Here is a 16,146-nt window from a genome sequence, read left to right as displayed (position 1 = left end):
TCAATGAGCCAAAGAACAGACCAAACTCTTCACCAAAACAATGTACAGTATTTAATTTGTTCATTTATACAACTCCCATCAATAATTAATCTATAGTTCAAAAATAGATTTCATAGAGGATTTTCTCATTGCAGATCTTTTTAAAGGGGATTCTAAACTCCTGTAAAAACAAAACTCATGGCAGTCGAGTAGACGGACTATCCTGGTTCAGTTTCCACAACGTTAATTCACTTTGCGCTAAGCTTTTAGGACTATCTGAGTGTAACTGTTAAAACAAACTATCAGCTATGAGGATTATTCTTATTATCTAGTGGGAGAAAAGCTTTCCACACTTTAATCCAAGTAAACACAAGAACGTCACGTGACAAGCCAGAACAAACAGTCAGAGGAGGCCAGGCGGAAGGTGGTTGGTGTGTTTTGGAGGAGTCTCTCGGTTTTTTTGTGTTTGACAAAGGATGGAAGACGATTGTTCAGCTGGAGGAAGAAATCCCGCCATCGTCTGCATCACGGTTCTTCCTTCAGTTTGACTTCTTCTCCCCTGTTGAAGCAAACACAAATGTTTATTGTTAGTAGCTGTTTTAGTAGTCCGAAAAAAGTACAACTAAAGTAAACGTGCAAGTAATGACTGTTCCCTTATTGATTTATCTGCTAACTATGAACAGTCATGCAAACTTCCTGCAGCTCAAACTGTTTGATTTGAAGTCCAACACTCTGAGAGCCTGCAGTGTGGAGCTTTTGTTGTCTTCCCCCACTTCTTCTTCGAGTTATTTGCTCTTGAATGTAATGCTCAGAATTTTCATATTTGCCATTCCTTGCTCTTTTATGGTGTGCTAAATTTCAGTTAACTTGAAAGTTTCCTCTGTGACTGTACTGGGTAGAGGTGCTGTCAGTTTGTGGAGGGTGAGGGAAAACTTGTCCTTGAGTGCATCGATAGAAAATGAACCAGTGTACAGGGTGACCCAAAAAAAGTTTACACTCAGTTGATTGCTTGTTTAAAAGCCATTTAAGCATCTCTAACTAGGTTTTCATGTTCCAATGATTCCTTAAAGTCTGTCAATGCAGCTGGTTCTCTCTCTTCTCTCAAATTCATGTGCTTCTGTTGAAAATGAAGAAAACTTTAGCTGTACCTGAATTGCTGCGTGCCGGTCTGACACCTACTGAGATTGCAGCACAGCTGGGAATATCCAGATGTGCAGTCTACAAAATTTTAAAAGAAGCTAAAAGATACTGGAACAGCCTCACGAAAGCCTGGGTCTGGTCGTCCTCGGTCTGTGCGGACCAAAAACTTGACTGACAAGGTCAAACGGCGCATCAAGACAAATCCTGTGAGGTCCATCTGGATATTATGAATGATAAAGTCAAGCCATGGATCCTTGCTAACTACCCAGATGGGAATTATGTGTTCCAGCAGGACGGAGCACCAGCACACACCTCCAAAAGGACTCAGGAATGGTTGGATGCCAACTTGCATGCATTCTGGTCCAAGGATGTGTGGCCACCCCAGAGTCCAGATCTCAATCCCCTGGATTATAGCGTATGGGAAACTGTGGAGGACAGTGCCTGTAAGAAGCTGCACCCTTCTGTGCCAGCTTTGGAGAGGTGCATTCTTAGATGTTGGGAGAAGATGACGGCATCCTACATAAAGAAGACCTGTCAAGCATTCCGCAGGCGCCTGCAGGCTGTTGTGACACTTAAGGGGGGGGCACATTGAAAAGTAGAATCTACCATACATGCTCTTTACAATTATGTATGATTTGTGAATAAATTCTAATTCTAAGCTGAATAAACATGGTATTAAAGTTGTATTTTGCCAGTGTAAACTTTTTTTGGGTCACCCTGTAGTGATGCAGTCAGTTAAGGACAGGTTTGATCAGATACTCCACAAAATGACAGAACTTCTACCCAGTACAGTCATGGAGGAAGTTTTCAAGCTTGTTGTAAAGCCACAGTTGGCACAAGACAAACAAGGAAATTCCAAACATTAGGAGTCAAGAGCAGATAACTTTAAGAACGTCTGAATCAACCAGAGAGAAACAGGATGATGAAGCACTTGTGGACATTCGGGATACCTAAGTTGTGGACATTACCCATCCAGACCCAGATAGCAAACTATGGGTGAATCAATGTTGAATCTATGTTGAGACCTAACGTCGAAATTATACAGAAAGCGCAAGGTTGATAAAATGTTGAGTCAACGTTTGCTTACATAGATTACATGTTTGCAAACATAGATTCAACATTAATTAAACATTGACCTGTCAAACATTTTAATTAAACCAAAATACAATGTAGATTCAATGGCATCTTTTAAACACAAACTTCAATGTTGACAAAATGTTGTTGAATCAACGTTGATCCAACCATCAGTCTTCAACCGTAACCACAATTCAACCTTCTTAACCCTAATTCAACATTGATTTAACATCTTTTGCTATCTGGGTAAAGTGTGATTTATGGTTGAAAAGCAAACGTTGACTCAACATTTTATCAACCTTGCGCTTTCTGTATAATTTCGACGTTAGGTCTCAACATAGATTCAACATTGATTCACCCATAGTTTGCTATCTGGGGAGAAGGACATCCTCGCTAAAGAACTACAGTTAGAGTTAGTAGCAGTGGACGTCATGACAGCCATAGAATCAGACAAGAACCTGGCAGAGGCAGAGCAATTCAAGATCAAGGGGTCTGTTGTGCTTTGTACTGAAAAAATTCTTTGTCCAACCAACATACGAGCAAAGGAAGGTGGTAACATTTCAGAGTAAAGACCGGAGCATCACCATCCTGCCAGCAGAGAAGGGAAGGTGGTGCTACACCAAAACAACCATAATACTCAGTGACCACACCACCTATGAGGCTCTGAGGTGAGATACTATAAGCCTCCACAAGATAAAGAAGGTCTTGAACTGCTACCACAACCATCCACTGTATTACTGGCTTCACCCCGTAGAATAAACACCGTCTATACATGGAATTCCAAAGAAATACGTGGAAAGAACATTATCTGTAGAACGTCTGGCCTCCATCTAAACTGGAGCTGGTTAGAAATACTTCACATCAACCTACTGATTTAGCCAACAAGGTTCAGAAACCAAAACTAACACCACATTCAACCATGGTTGTATTCCATATCGCTTCACTTTTCTCATGTAAACCTACATCTGAGGTAGTGGAGAGCATCAGAAAAGAACTACTGCAAGACAATACTTTAAAGAACGGAACAAACAAATAGATATTTGCCCCACTGTACCTCTGCCTGACCACCACCCACTTTAAATACCTCAAAGAAAATTCACTTCAGATAACCAAATTATGCCTTTAAGCACTCCTCGTTACCCTCACCAGGATCTATAGACATGCTCTGCTGGAAACTTCAGTTCAATCAGGTCAGAACTTCTGGTGTTTTTAAATGTTTCTAGTTATTTCCAGGTTTACACACTAATGCTGCAAATTTCTGAGGAGACTTTTGGACCTCACTGTCCCATGAAGCCGCAAAGCAACACATTTGAGAAGTTAAAAGCAGAAACTGTTTGACATTTTAGCTTGAAATGATCAAAAAAGAATCGCAGCTCTTGTAGAATAACCAGTTATCCAACACTCTCCAGGATTTTGTGATTCCTGAATCCCCCAAAAAAGGACCAATGCTGCTTTTGTTATTCAAACAGCATGAGTTTGGTGAATGGTGGAGCTGCTTGTGAACATTAGAAAGCAGACTTGGTGGTTTGTGTGGAGCGCTCACCTCTGGCCTTCTTGACTTTGGGGGAGCAGGGTTTGGACACCTTGACGGTGTTCTGACACTCGGCGTTGAACAGCGCTCGCTTCAGCGTTCCCGACCGGCTCTTGGTGTTTGTGGCGGCGTCGCAGGAGCCCCACGGAGCGAACTTGTACTTACAGTCACCTGCAGGAACATTTGAACTGTCAGTTTGAGCTGCAGAGTTCAGGCGTCACATCTGGATTCGTGTCTAAAGGCTGACTCCATTTCAAACGGACACCACAAACCAACATGTTTTTAATGGTTGCTTCAGGGGTCCTAATGCTTCAGTATGTTGTATTTATTTTAGAATTTCTTACAAGTTGTCATCCGGTTGTCTTGTTTTTAGCATTTTATATATGTATAGTTGCTTTACAAATAGATGTTAAAAGTCTGTTAACTGTTGCTTATAATATGAAGTCAATGAAGGCAAACGTTGGACTGACCTCAGTAAAATATGTCGTCAGGTACGCCTCTTGTATTTATAAAACTGTTAACAATAAATACAAGTACAGAGCCACAATGCAGGCAACAAAGCCATGCATAAGTACCATGAAGTTCCAATGACAGAAGTGAGATTACAATGGAAAAAATGCCCCTCTCAAAGCAAGGAATAAAAACTTATTTAAAGGAACTTTTACCCTGAAGTAAGTGAAAAAAATCTGCCAAGAGAACAAGTGAAAATGGCTTGGTAAGACTTCTCGAAATAAGATTGGATATTTAGAATATTGAGATCTTAAAATTAGCTGGGAAAACTTATTTTAAGCTCTATTTTACCAGGATTATCAAGCTTAGACGTCTTAACTCTCCTGCTGTCTTCATTTAGGGCACCAAAAAATATTGTCTTGTCTGAAAAAATTTTTAAAAATCAGCAAAAAAAATTCCCCAAATTTATAAAAATTTGCAAAATCTTCAGGAAGAAAATTCCTTAGAAGTTTCCCTTAAAAGTTTTATTTTTTTTTAAATCCTCAAATTTGGCAAAAAAAATACAAATAAAAAAAAAGTAAATAATTTTAAAAAAGGAATAAAAATCATCCAAAAAATCCTAAAAATATCTAAAGTGATTCCATATACATAAGTAAAACTTCTAATATTTTCTTTAAGAACACTGGGAAAAAAAATCAATATTCGGATTTTTTCTCGAATGTTCTTAAAGCAACATTTCTTTAACATTTCTTTTTTTTTACACCAAAAAAATGTTCAAAAATCTCCCAAAAAATTTTGAAAATGTAGAAATTTTCACTGTGAAAATATTTTTTCCCCACATTTTCAAACTGTAAAATGGGTCAATTTCACCCGCAGGACGACACGAGGGTTAAAACAAGATCATTTCAAGATTGTTTGATTTAGCACATTATTTAAGATGCGTTGTCTTAAAACAAGTCCCTCCATCTGCTGAAATGTCTCTTGTTAAGTGAATTTATCTTAAATCAAGTGGGATGAGACATTTACACTAAAAATAAGACAAACAGACTTGGTAAGATTTAGAGTTTTTGCAGAGAACAAAACATGGACAACAGACAGATTATTTATTGTCCCATTGAGCCCAAGAGTCTGTTCTACTCATAGCCATGCTAAATGTTGATGTCTAGTGAATTTTTCCGGCTAGTTTTTTTTTTCTCATATTCAACTTTCTTCAGCTGAAGTTGTTTTAAAACATCAATAAACTTGATTAGATTGGATTCAAACAAACTCTGGTCAGTAATTCTAATGGACTTGTTTGCACTGAAACAGTCGGAGCAGATAAACTTCCAGCTGTTCTCTAGAAAAAGATCCAATTTCCTGAAACTGGATTAGTTTTAATTCTACATTTATTTGTTTCCAGAACAAACTGACTGAACTTGGTGAAGTTAGTTTTTAAAATTGTTCAACTCAAAATGTAATTATTATTTAAAAAATTGAATAAAGATTGTTAGAGAAGCCCAGAGATGTCGTGGAGCAAAGAAAAAAACTCAATCAGCTGCTCTGATTTAACTATTTAAGCGTCCCGTGAGACCTATTTTATATTAGAGTGAATGACGCCATTTTCTTCAGATTTTCTATTTAACCCTTTGAGCTGTCAGTTCAGCCGTCGATGTGCAGAAAGTTGTGAGTCAGAATGGTCTGCTAGGTCACAAACTGGAAATCTGACCAGATGTAGAAGGACATCCAGGTGTTTGAGCCAAACTGCATTTGACACACTGCGTACCGGAACATGCTAAATGCTTGTAATATGAATCATGGAACTCGCCCTAAATCATCCTCTGGTGTACTACAGAATAAATCCCCTTTGTGCACTACAAGTTGTGTGATTTACCTAAATGGAATTCTGAATGGATGTCTGGTTTTATTCTTTGTGGAAACAAGAGAAAGTAAAGACCTTCCTGGCTCTACAGGCAGCCAATGAAGGCCCAGCAGCTGGTCAGTGATGGCGGCCGTCATACGTTTCTGCCCTCTGATTCTCTCGACCAGCCGTATCCTCCTCTGCCTCCTCTTAATTCTCTTCCTCATTATTGTTCACTCCATTTCTGTGATCTCCCTCCTTTCTCAGTCCTTCCTGGTGTTTTACTTCACCCTGTTCCATGTTCTCTTCATCATACAGACAAAAAACACCAGATATCCAAACATCTGGTGCTACCGGTACCCAGCTAGAATTGTATGGATGCAGTAGCAGGTATTAGCCAGCAGATGTCGGCAGTTTTATATATCAAATATTGCAAAATATGTGAACGGGCTTCCTTTATTTCCAGATACACAGTATGTTTATGTTCCTCTGGTCTGCCTGCAGTCATCACGTTGAACCCTGTGACTGAGTGCTGTGTTTTTGTGTGTTTGTGTTTTGGTGCTTTTGTGTGTTTGTGTTTTTGTGTTTTGGTGTGTTTGTGTGCTGCCTCCTCTTACTGATGTCCTTCTTCCAGTTGCAGGGGATCCTGCAGTGGATCTTGTCGGTGCGGTCTTTGCAGGTGGCCTCCCTCAGACCGTCTCCACAGTCTCCGTGCTCCGGCACACATTTCCCGTACTGAGTCTCTGCAGAGGAGCACTCGGAGGCCGGCCGGGATTTATCATGTCTGCCACCTGCCGAGCAGAGAGTCGGTCAGAAAAACACAACCTGAACGCAAACAACACCTTAAAGTTTCACTCAGCAGCAGCTTCCAGCAGTCAGAAACACAGAAATGCTGTTTTTATTTATTTTAACAACAAAGCATCTGTAAAAACCTGATTGTTTTAGAGAATGTTCAGCTTTTCCATCATACACATAAAATAAAATGTCAAAAACTCACATTTCTGCCTTTTTTCTCCACATATCCAAACTTAAAATACAAGCAGCAATGATTCAAACTGTTTGTTTACAGTTTCACGGCTACAACACTCATTTTTTATTGCTTTTTATCCTCCGTATTAATTTATTCCTGTTGAACACCAAGATTCTCCTGCACCATGTTTTGAAATGTATATTTGTCTCTACTATGCCATCATGATGCGTTTATTCTTTGTTGTTCTAAATGTTCTATAACTGTAATTTGACTGTTTATAATAAAGTTTTTGGGCAGATTTGTGTTTCACTACAAAATTTTAGGTCCATTTTAATCCACCCGTCGTGTCTTATTTTTAAGCTTTGAGCTATCTTTTGCTGGTAAAACCTCAAATAATTTCAATGCAGCATTTTTAAAGCTTGTAGCAGTCTTTTATAATCAGATTTTACTATTTTTGCAGAAGTAAATGGTTTAAATACTTCTATCTCTCTAAGAGGTCAAGTGTGTGTTTTCTCTTTTTTCCCTACATTATTTTGAAGTTTAAAAAGATCCCCTTTATCACAATGCAAGTTCGGAGGTCTTTTCTCTACACACACACACACATTTCTATTTATATATTATACAGTTTGTTAGCAGGAAAATAGGATGTCAACAACACAGGATTCAAAATGTTAAAGAACAAACAGCTTTGCAGATGTTTCATCGTGTTTCTTAAACACAAAAATGTTTTTAGTAACGAATTAGCAGAAAAAATGACACCAAACATGTAAAAAAAAGCACACAACAAGAAGTTCATCATAGGATGCTAACAGCACAAACTTACATTAACAACAGTTGGATCAAATATGAATATGTGGCACTGAAATTAGCTGCAAATGCAACACTGACAACCAACAAAAAAGAGACAAAAGAGACGCAAATTTACCAGAAAGATACAAAACAACAACACATAGATACAGAACAACCACTAAGAGACTCAAAATGACAACAAATACATCCAAAATAACTACTAATGATGCATAATGACTAAACATGGGCACAACGCTACCTAAAAAAAGTTTCAAAAGATGCCAAAACAACCACTTCAAGATGCAAAATGGCCTTTAAAAGACATGCAAAATAACTACCAAACATGAAAAAATGACCACTAATGATTCAAAACAACTATAAAAAATCTGAAACGACCATACAAGATGCAAAACTAGCTCAAAAAGTGGAGAGACAACACAAAAACGACCACAAAAACATGCAAAACCTTGAAAATATTCAGACTGATGATGAAGAGACATAAAACATCTATAAAAAGCTGCAAAATAATTACAGAGAAGACAAAATGACCACACAGAGATGCAAATTGAAAATAAAAAGACACAGAATGGCTTCGAAAGACACAAAAATACCACATCAAAATGCGAAATGTCCTTAAAAAGTGCAAAAGTGATGACAAAGACACACAAAATAACGACCAAAGATGCAGAACAACCACTAAGGATTCAAAACTATTATGAAAAAATGCAAAATGAGGGGCTGTACTGAAAGAGGAGCGAAACTATCTGAAAAAGTCTAGAAAAGATGCAAAAATGACCAGAAAATGGCTAAAAAAGACACAAAAAGACCACACAAAGATGCAAATTGGCCTCGAAAAGATACAAACTGATGACAAGATTGTCAGAAAAGAAGCAAAATGACAACAAAAAGCTGCAAAACAACCACAAGAAGACATAAAATGACCTCAGAGAGACAAATGAATTCTCTCTTTTAGCTCCATGTTTGGTCTCCACCACCTCCTGAGGAAACATCTGGACCTGCAGCTGCTAAACTAGAGACGGATTAAGTTAGCCTGGCTCAGTCTAAAAATCCAAAATCCGCCTCTCAGTACAACCAAAGATCAATATGTTCCTGGAAACTGAAGCAGGTTGGGTTTTTGTGTCATCATGCAGGTCAAAGTGACCCATTTTAAAGTTTGAAAATGTGGAAAAAATAAAATAAAATTTCACAGTGAAACTTCTGAGGTCCACATTTTTAACATTTCTGGGAAATTTTTGAACATATTTTTGTTGGAAAAAAAGAAATGTTAAAAATGTTTCTTAAGAACGTTGACAAACAAATCAACCAAAATCCAGTGAAATTGTCAGTGTTCTTAAAAAATATTAGAAGTTTTACTGATATACATGTAATCACTTTAGATATTTTTACTTATTTTTGGAAGATTTTTTTTGAAAATATTTACAAGAATTTTCTGGCCATATTTGGGGGATTTTTAAAAAAAATATTTTTTAAGAGAAGCTTTTCAGGAATTATTGGAATTTTCTTCCTGAAAGTTTTGCAAATTTTCAGAAATTTGGGGAATTTTTTGCTGAATATTTGGATTTTTTTTCAGACAAGGAAACAATATTTTTTGGTGCCCGTAAATGAAAACAACAGGAGGGTTAAACTTTGGTTTAGTGCAGATTAAACACACAAGATCAAACATGATAATTACCTGTACATGTGCCGGCTGTATCCTTGTTTCCAGTCTTTGTGCTAAGCTAAATGTTGTGTCTTCTAAGTGGACTTCTTGTCACTAACAGACACCAAAGAGGAGCTCACCTTTGTGTGCTTTGGCCTTCTTGCTGGCCTCAGCGCTGAGCGTCAGGACCAGGAGCAGCAGCAGCGTCACGGACAACAAACCTCGCATTCTGCACACACAAAAACATGCAGTTAACGATGACGTAATTATTCATCACAGTCAGTGAGAAATCACAACACCCAGAGGCTGAATGTGGGTCCTTTAGCTCCATTATTACACCATTAATAACATGTTGTTGACTAAAGCAGGCATCTGACTGTTTTGTTTGTCTTCATGTCTGAGTCGACATATAACTGGTCTCTGGATGTAATTATTGCTCCACAGATGAGAATCAAACTGTTTGTGGTAATAATGCAATGAACATTTGGTTCAGATGTGTGTGCATGAGTCCAACAAATGTGTTACTGAGATCCGTGGTTCATGGAGGATTTACTGAAGGAGATTTATGGCCACAGGGCCACAGACACTGTATGTAGGGAAACAGACTGAAATAGATGCAATAACACTGTAAAAAATTAAAAACAAACATAAACAACTGCAAAAAAACCACAAAACATCTACAAGAACACATAAAACAACTGCAAAGAGGCATACAATTACCATGAAAGAGACACAAAACAACAACAAAGACACAACAATGTCAAAGAGACTAAAAGCAACCAAGACAAATATTAAGAGACACAAAACAACTTAAGAGACAGAAAATGATCTCAGGGACATGTAAAACAACCACAAATATGTAAAACAACCACAAAGACACAGAAAGTAGCCACTGAAGGGCACAACAACAAAGATACAAACAACTATAACAAGCCACAAAAGAACTACTAAGGCACACAAAACAGCCACAAAGAGAAACAAAACAACCACTAAGAGACACAAAACAATCACAAAGACAAAACAACCATGAAGAGACACAAACAGCCACAAAGAGACACAAAACAGCCAAAAAACCCAAAAACAACCACAAAGAGACACAAAAACAAAAAAACTCACAACCACAGAGACAAAACAACCACAAAGAGACACAAAAAAACCTCACAACCACAAAGAGACAAAACAACCACAAAGAGACACAAAAACAAAAAAAACTCAAAACAACGACAAAGAGACAAAACAACCACAAAGAGACACAAAAAACAAAAAAAAACTCAAAACAACCACAAAGAGACACAAAAAACAAAAAAACTCAAAACAACCACAAAGAGACAAAACAACCACAAAGAGACACAAAAACAAAAACAAAAACTCAAAACAACCATAAAGAGACACAAAAAAACTCAAAACAACCATAAAGAGACACAAAAAACAAAAAAACTCAAAACAACCATAAAGAGACACAAAACAAACTCAAAACAACCATAAAGAGACACAAAAAACAAAAAAAACTCAAAACAACCACAAAGAGACACCAAACAACCACAAAAACAGTCAAAACAACTTCAGTCTCATTTTGTGCAGTGACGTCTACTGTGATGACCAACCCTCTGTGAGCCTTTATGCTGTTTTTATTTTTATGAAGACATGGTGTTGTTGTTCTCGCTTGTCCTAATCTGCTTTACGTGGAGGCCGGTGCTGCTGCCGTCTGTAGCGTGATGAATCTCGGCCTGCTCAGCCCGGCCAGATGGTCCAAATTTAGTCCAAACCAAATCTGCTCTTTTCAGCTCGGCTCCCCAAACCTCACGGCGCCTAAACCCGGTAATCTGACCATTGTGGTGGGAGCGGCATCGGGATTATGAAAGTGGGCTAATGTATTCACGCTCAGACACACCCGGGTGTTATTCCGCACATATCTGCGGTGTGTTTCGTCGGGATTAGAGCGTCCTTCGCCGTTTGATCGTCGACCGTCGGCTCAGAGGGCTAATGCAGAGAGTCAATTACCCATAAAGCCCCTCTCTGCCTGTCTCGCTCTCTGTTGTCATTGTGCTGTGAGATGACAGACTCCTCTTTCAGGCCTCCATTAAAGCAATGCTTCTCTTTCACATGTCAGCTGGCAGAGCAAATCCTGCTCTTCTCGGTCCTCCTGCAGCCCTTTATGAGGAAAAAAAAATGGCTCTCAGCGGGGCCTCCGTCAATGAAGAGGCCGAGGGGGTGGGGGCCAAGCAGCGTCTGAAAGGGCCCTTTAGGTTCCCCCTCAAAAGAATACTGATTCATTGGCCCAAAACAAAGCCTCCTCTAGCCTGGTTTCATTTCTCTAAAGCCTAACACAGATTCCATGCCACCTCTAAGGAGCTCCCCTCCCCTCAGCCCGCCCTGAATGGAAACGTATTAGCATGAGAAGACAATGAGATGTTAGCATGAAGAAAAGGAGTGGGACGCTCCCTTTGGTTTGGGAGTAGGAACAACATTTAGAGAACTTCCTCCTGAATCTCGGGGTTCATCCTGGCATCCGGGCCAAAGTTTAACCCTCGTGTCGTCCCGCGGGTCAAAATGTGGGGAAAAAATGGTTTGACTGTGAAAACTTCCACATTTTCAACAATTTTGGGAACTTTTTGAAAATTTTGTCTTGGAAAAAAAACGAAATGTTAAAAAAATGCTTCTTAAAGAGCATTCAGAAAAAAATCAACCAAAATCCAGCTGATTTTTTTCTGAACGTTGTTAAAAAAATATTACAACTTTTACTGGTAAATATGGAATCACTTTAGATATTTTTAGGATTTTTGGGGAAGATTTTAATTCATTTTCTGAAAATATTGAAAATTTTATTTATTTTTAACTTTTTAAAATATTTTTATTTCTAGCTAAATTTGGGGATTTTTTAAAAATAAACTTTTAAGGAAAACTTTTAAGGAATTTTTGAATTTTCTTCATGAAGATTTTGCAAATTTGTAAAAACTGAAACTAAAAATGAAACTTTTAAGGAAAAACTTCCACATTTTCAAGATTTTTTGGCAAACTTTTGAAAAAAAATTTGTGGAAAAAAAAAAGAAATGTTAAAAAAATGTAAGAACATTGAGAAAAATAATCAACCAGTGATTTTGGCTGATTTTTTTCTGAACATTCTTAAAAAAATTCTAGCTTTTACTGATATATGTATATATATATATATATATATATATATATATAATCACTTTAGATATTTTTAGGATTTGAAAGATTTTTTGAAAAAATAGTTACAATTTTATTGTTTTATTTATTTATTTATTTTATTTTCTTGCCAAATTTTTTAAAATACACTTTTAAGGAATTTTCTTCCTGAAGATATTGCTAATTTGTATAAATTTGGGGAATTTTTTTGCTGAATTTTTGGATTTTTTTCAGACAAAGGAACAAAATGACCACAAAAAGACGCAAAACAAACATTAAAATACATAAACAAAGGGAAACAGGCAACAAAACAACTATAAAGACACAAAATGACAACAAAGATGCACAAAACAACAATTAAACAAAACAACGACAAAGCAAACCAAAGCTACGACAAAAAGACACAACAGAACTACAATAACTTGTAAAACTGTCACAAAATGATACTAAACAGTTACAAAGAAACACAAAATGGCCACAGAGAGACAAAACAACAACACAAACACACAAAATCACTACAGACACAAAAATACCAAGAGGAGACACAAAACAACCACAAAAAGAGACAAAATGACTACAAAGAGACACAAAACAATTAATATACACAAAACGACTACAAAAAGACACAAAACAAGCACAAAGACTCACAAAACAACCACAAATACATCTTAAATGCCACAAATAGACACAAAACCACCAAAAAAAGAGCCAAAATGACACAAACAACTACAAAAAGAGACAAAATTACTACAAAATGACACAAAACAGCAATTAAAACACACAAAACAACTACAAATAGACTCAAAATGACTACAAAGGGACAAATTCTCGAGAAAAACAGACAAAATGACACAAACATCTACGAAAAGAGACATAATGACTAGAAAGACACACAAAACAACAATTAATATACACAAAACAACTACAAAGTGACACAAAATTGCAACAAAAAGAGACAAAATGACTACAAATAGACTTGGACCAGCCACAAAGACACACAAATAACTACAAAGACACAAAACAGCAACAAATTAATTACAAAAAGGACACAAAACTAAAATAAGAAACAAGACAGAAATAAAAAGACTGCAAAAAGACACAAAACAACCACATAGCAACACAACTAGATTAACGGTGATGCAGGAAATAAAATGAGATAAAATCTGAAGCAACAAACAAACCGATAAATGACATCCTGCTAAAAGTGATCAGGAAGTTTCAGTAAGACGGTTAGAAAAGCAGAAAAACCTGCTGAGATTTTCCTTCTACTAAACGATAAACTCACAGATCTGAGCTCCATTTGTTCAGTTTTAGATTCTAGTCACCAGAAAACAAACAACAGAAGAAAAAATGAGTAATGTGATGGATGAATAAACTTCTATTGTCATTTTACATGTTTAAAACCTTCATGAGAGGCGATATTTAAGGACAATAGCTAAATATTAATAAAAAATTACGTTCGTTTTATTAGAAATCCTGATTTTCAAGCACGTAAGAGGATTTCAGATTTAGAAAAAGTGACACGAAAGATCCAGAGAGCTGCAGATTAATGTCCTGTTGATGAACTCAGTTATTAATCCATCAGCTGTGACAGGTACAGATTTTATTTTTTCAAACGAAAAAGGTAAAAAACACAAGTTTCTATAAAAAGCGGAAATAAAATCTGATCTAACGAGGACTTACTTGCTGTGCTGAGATGAGCAGCCAGTTGAACCGTGGAGTCGTCGCCTTCTGTCGCTGCCTTCAGCTGCAGCTACTGAACAAACCCTCACACACACGCACTAAACACACACACTCACACACACGCACTAAACACACACACACACACACTAAACACACACGCACTAAACACATACACTAACACACACACACACACACTAAACACACACGCACTAAACACATACACTAACACACACACACACACACACACACACTAAACACACATGCACTAAACACACACACACACACACACACACACACACACACACACACACACACACACACTGCATATGGACAATGCTGAAAACCAGCCTCACAGTGACATCATGAGCTTTAATCCACACCCCGAGGAACAAAACAAGCCCAGCTCATTAGCATAACATGGAGTGTGTGTGTGTGTGTGTGTGACGCTGAGCTAATGTTTGCAGGACAGCGTGGAGGTTCCATCAGATCCGGTTCGATCACGGTGTGCAGCTGTTCTTCTGTGTTTGAGCTCAGGAGGAGGAAGAACAGCTTCCTGTCTGGATGAACTTTGACCCAGTTCAATGTGACGCTCAGTAGGAGGTAGAAGGTTAAACACACCTGAAACACACCTGGAATATACCTGAAACATACCTGAAATATATCTAAAATACACCTGCAATATATCTGAAACATACCTGGAATATACAGGAAACACACCTGACATATACTTTGAACACGCCTGAAACATACCTGAATACAGCTGAAGTCTGCCTGAAACTCCTCCAAAATCAGACGCTGGTACTTTTACTGCAGTTCTTTCAGACTTCAGCCTAATTTACTCCTTCAAAACACGTGTGCTTCATGTTCCTGATACTTTAGGTTGAATATTTTTATAAAATAACGACACGTAAAAACAAACTGAGCACCAGGAGAAAGAAGCAGAACATTCTAGATTTGTTCTGGTTTTGTTGGAATGAATTCCTCAAAGAGTTAAACCTGAGATGTTAAACCATACTGTTACTGCTTCCTGTTTTAGTGTTCTACTGGCTTCTTCTTTGTTCTAATGTTGTTCTACTGGGTTCTCCTTTGTTCTACTGGGTTCTGCCGTAGTTCTCAGCAGGATGAAGCTCATGGCTCAGTCATGCGTGGAGTCCTTTGTTGCCTCCTGCAGCTGAGAACGGAGAATAAAAACCTCCATCAGGTTTTCCTGTTTAACTCCAGAGTTAATATTTAACCTGCAGGATAAAAACACATCCTGATGGTTTCCTGGAAAGATTCTGATACGGAACCATGTTCTAATCAGAACTAATTATAGAAACAGAGTTCAGTTTGTAGAAATAAAATGAAACGCTCATATTCTGCATATTTACAGCTTTATGAGTTATTTTTGAGTCCAAGACGTCTTTTGAAGTTGCTACCAGGCAGATGTTTTAAGGGTTTGTTTTAAACTTGCTGTTAGTGGTTTTAATATGTTAGATTTATTTCATTTTGTTTCAGAAATGATTTGAAAGGTTTCTGCTCATTTACAGGTCCATAATGTTATTTTTGGGTCTAATCTGTTTTTAAACAGATGTTTTCAGTGTTTTTGCTGCTCTCAGTGGTTTTTAATATTTTAGTGCTTGTTCATGAGATTTTATCATTTTTTTGTGTTTCTGTCTTAATTTTTGCTGATATTTTAGTAGTTGCTTGTTTCATAACCTGTGCAGCACTTTTGCTGACTCCTTTTGCTTTACAGAGTCCATATTCTGATTATTTACAGACTTATGAAGTGATTTTTTGGGTCTAAGTTGCTACTAGACAGACGTTTTCAGTGTTTTTATTCATGTAAGTTTGTTCACAGGATGAATTTGAATGGTTTCTGCTTATTTACAGGTGTATTTTTGGTC

The 16,146-nt window shown here is 37.4% G+C and overlaps 1 protein-coding gene across 1 annotated transcript; it reads right to left on the bottom strand.

Annotated features, from left to right (window-relative positions):
• Nucleotides 1-28: 28 nt before the first annotated feature.
• Nucleotides 29-14,400, bottom strand: mdkb (midkine b). Its single transcript, XM_022201010.2, has 5 exons — nt 14,261-14,400; nt 9,571-9,659; nt 6,629-6,802; nt 3,737-3,895; nt 29-538 (listed from the first exon to the last, which is right to left on the bottom strand). Exons 2-5 carry the CDS (start codon nt 9,656-9,658, stop codon nt 519-521), a joined length of 441 nt encoding a protein of 146 aa, XP_022056702.1. The 5' UTR covers nt 9,659; nt 14,261-14,400; the 3' UTR covers nt 29-518.
• Nucleotides 14,401-16,146: the final 1,746 nt, after the last annotated feature.

Source organism: Acanthochromis polyacanthus, chromosome 8, assembly GCF_021347895.1.
Source record: "Acanthochromis polyacanthus isolate Apoly-LR-REF ecotype Palm Island chromosome 8, KAUST_Apoly_ChrSc, whole genome shotgun sequence".
NCBI classification, from domain to species: Eukaryota; Metazoa; Chordata; class Actinopteri; family Pomacentridae; genus Acanthochromis; species Acanthochromis polyacanthus.
The sequence above is the reverse complement of the archived record's forward strand: the minus strand, read 5'-3'. Positions and strand labels throughout refer to the sequence as shown.

What these genes read in the sequence shown, in the direction of transcription:
- mdkb (XM_022201010.2), bottom strand. Translation starts at nt 9,658, where the DNA reads ATGCGAGGTTTGTTGTCCGTGACGCTGCTGCTGCTCCTGGTCCTGACG. An exon ending in GAAGGCCAAAGCACACAAAG is followed by an intron (nt 6,803 to 9,570) that starts GTGAGCTCCTCT and finishes TCTGCTCGGCAG; the next exon opens with GTGGCAGACATGATAAATCC. An exon ending in CAAAGTCAAGAAGGCCAGAG is followed by an intron (nt 539 to 3,736) that starts GTGAGCGCTCCA and finishes TTGCTTCAACAG; the next exon opens with GGGAGAAGAAGTCAAACTGA.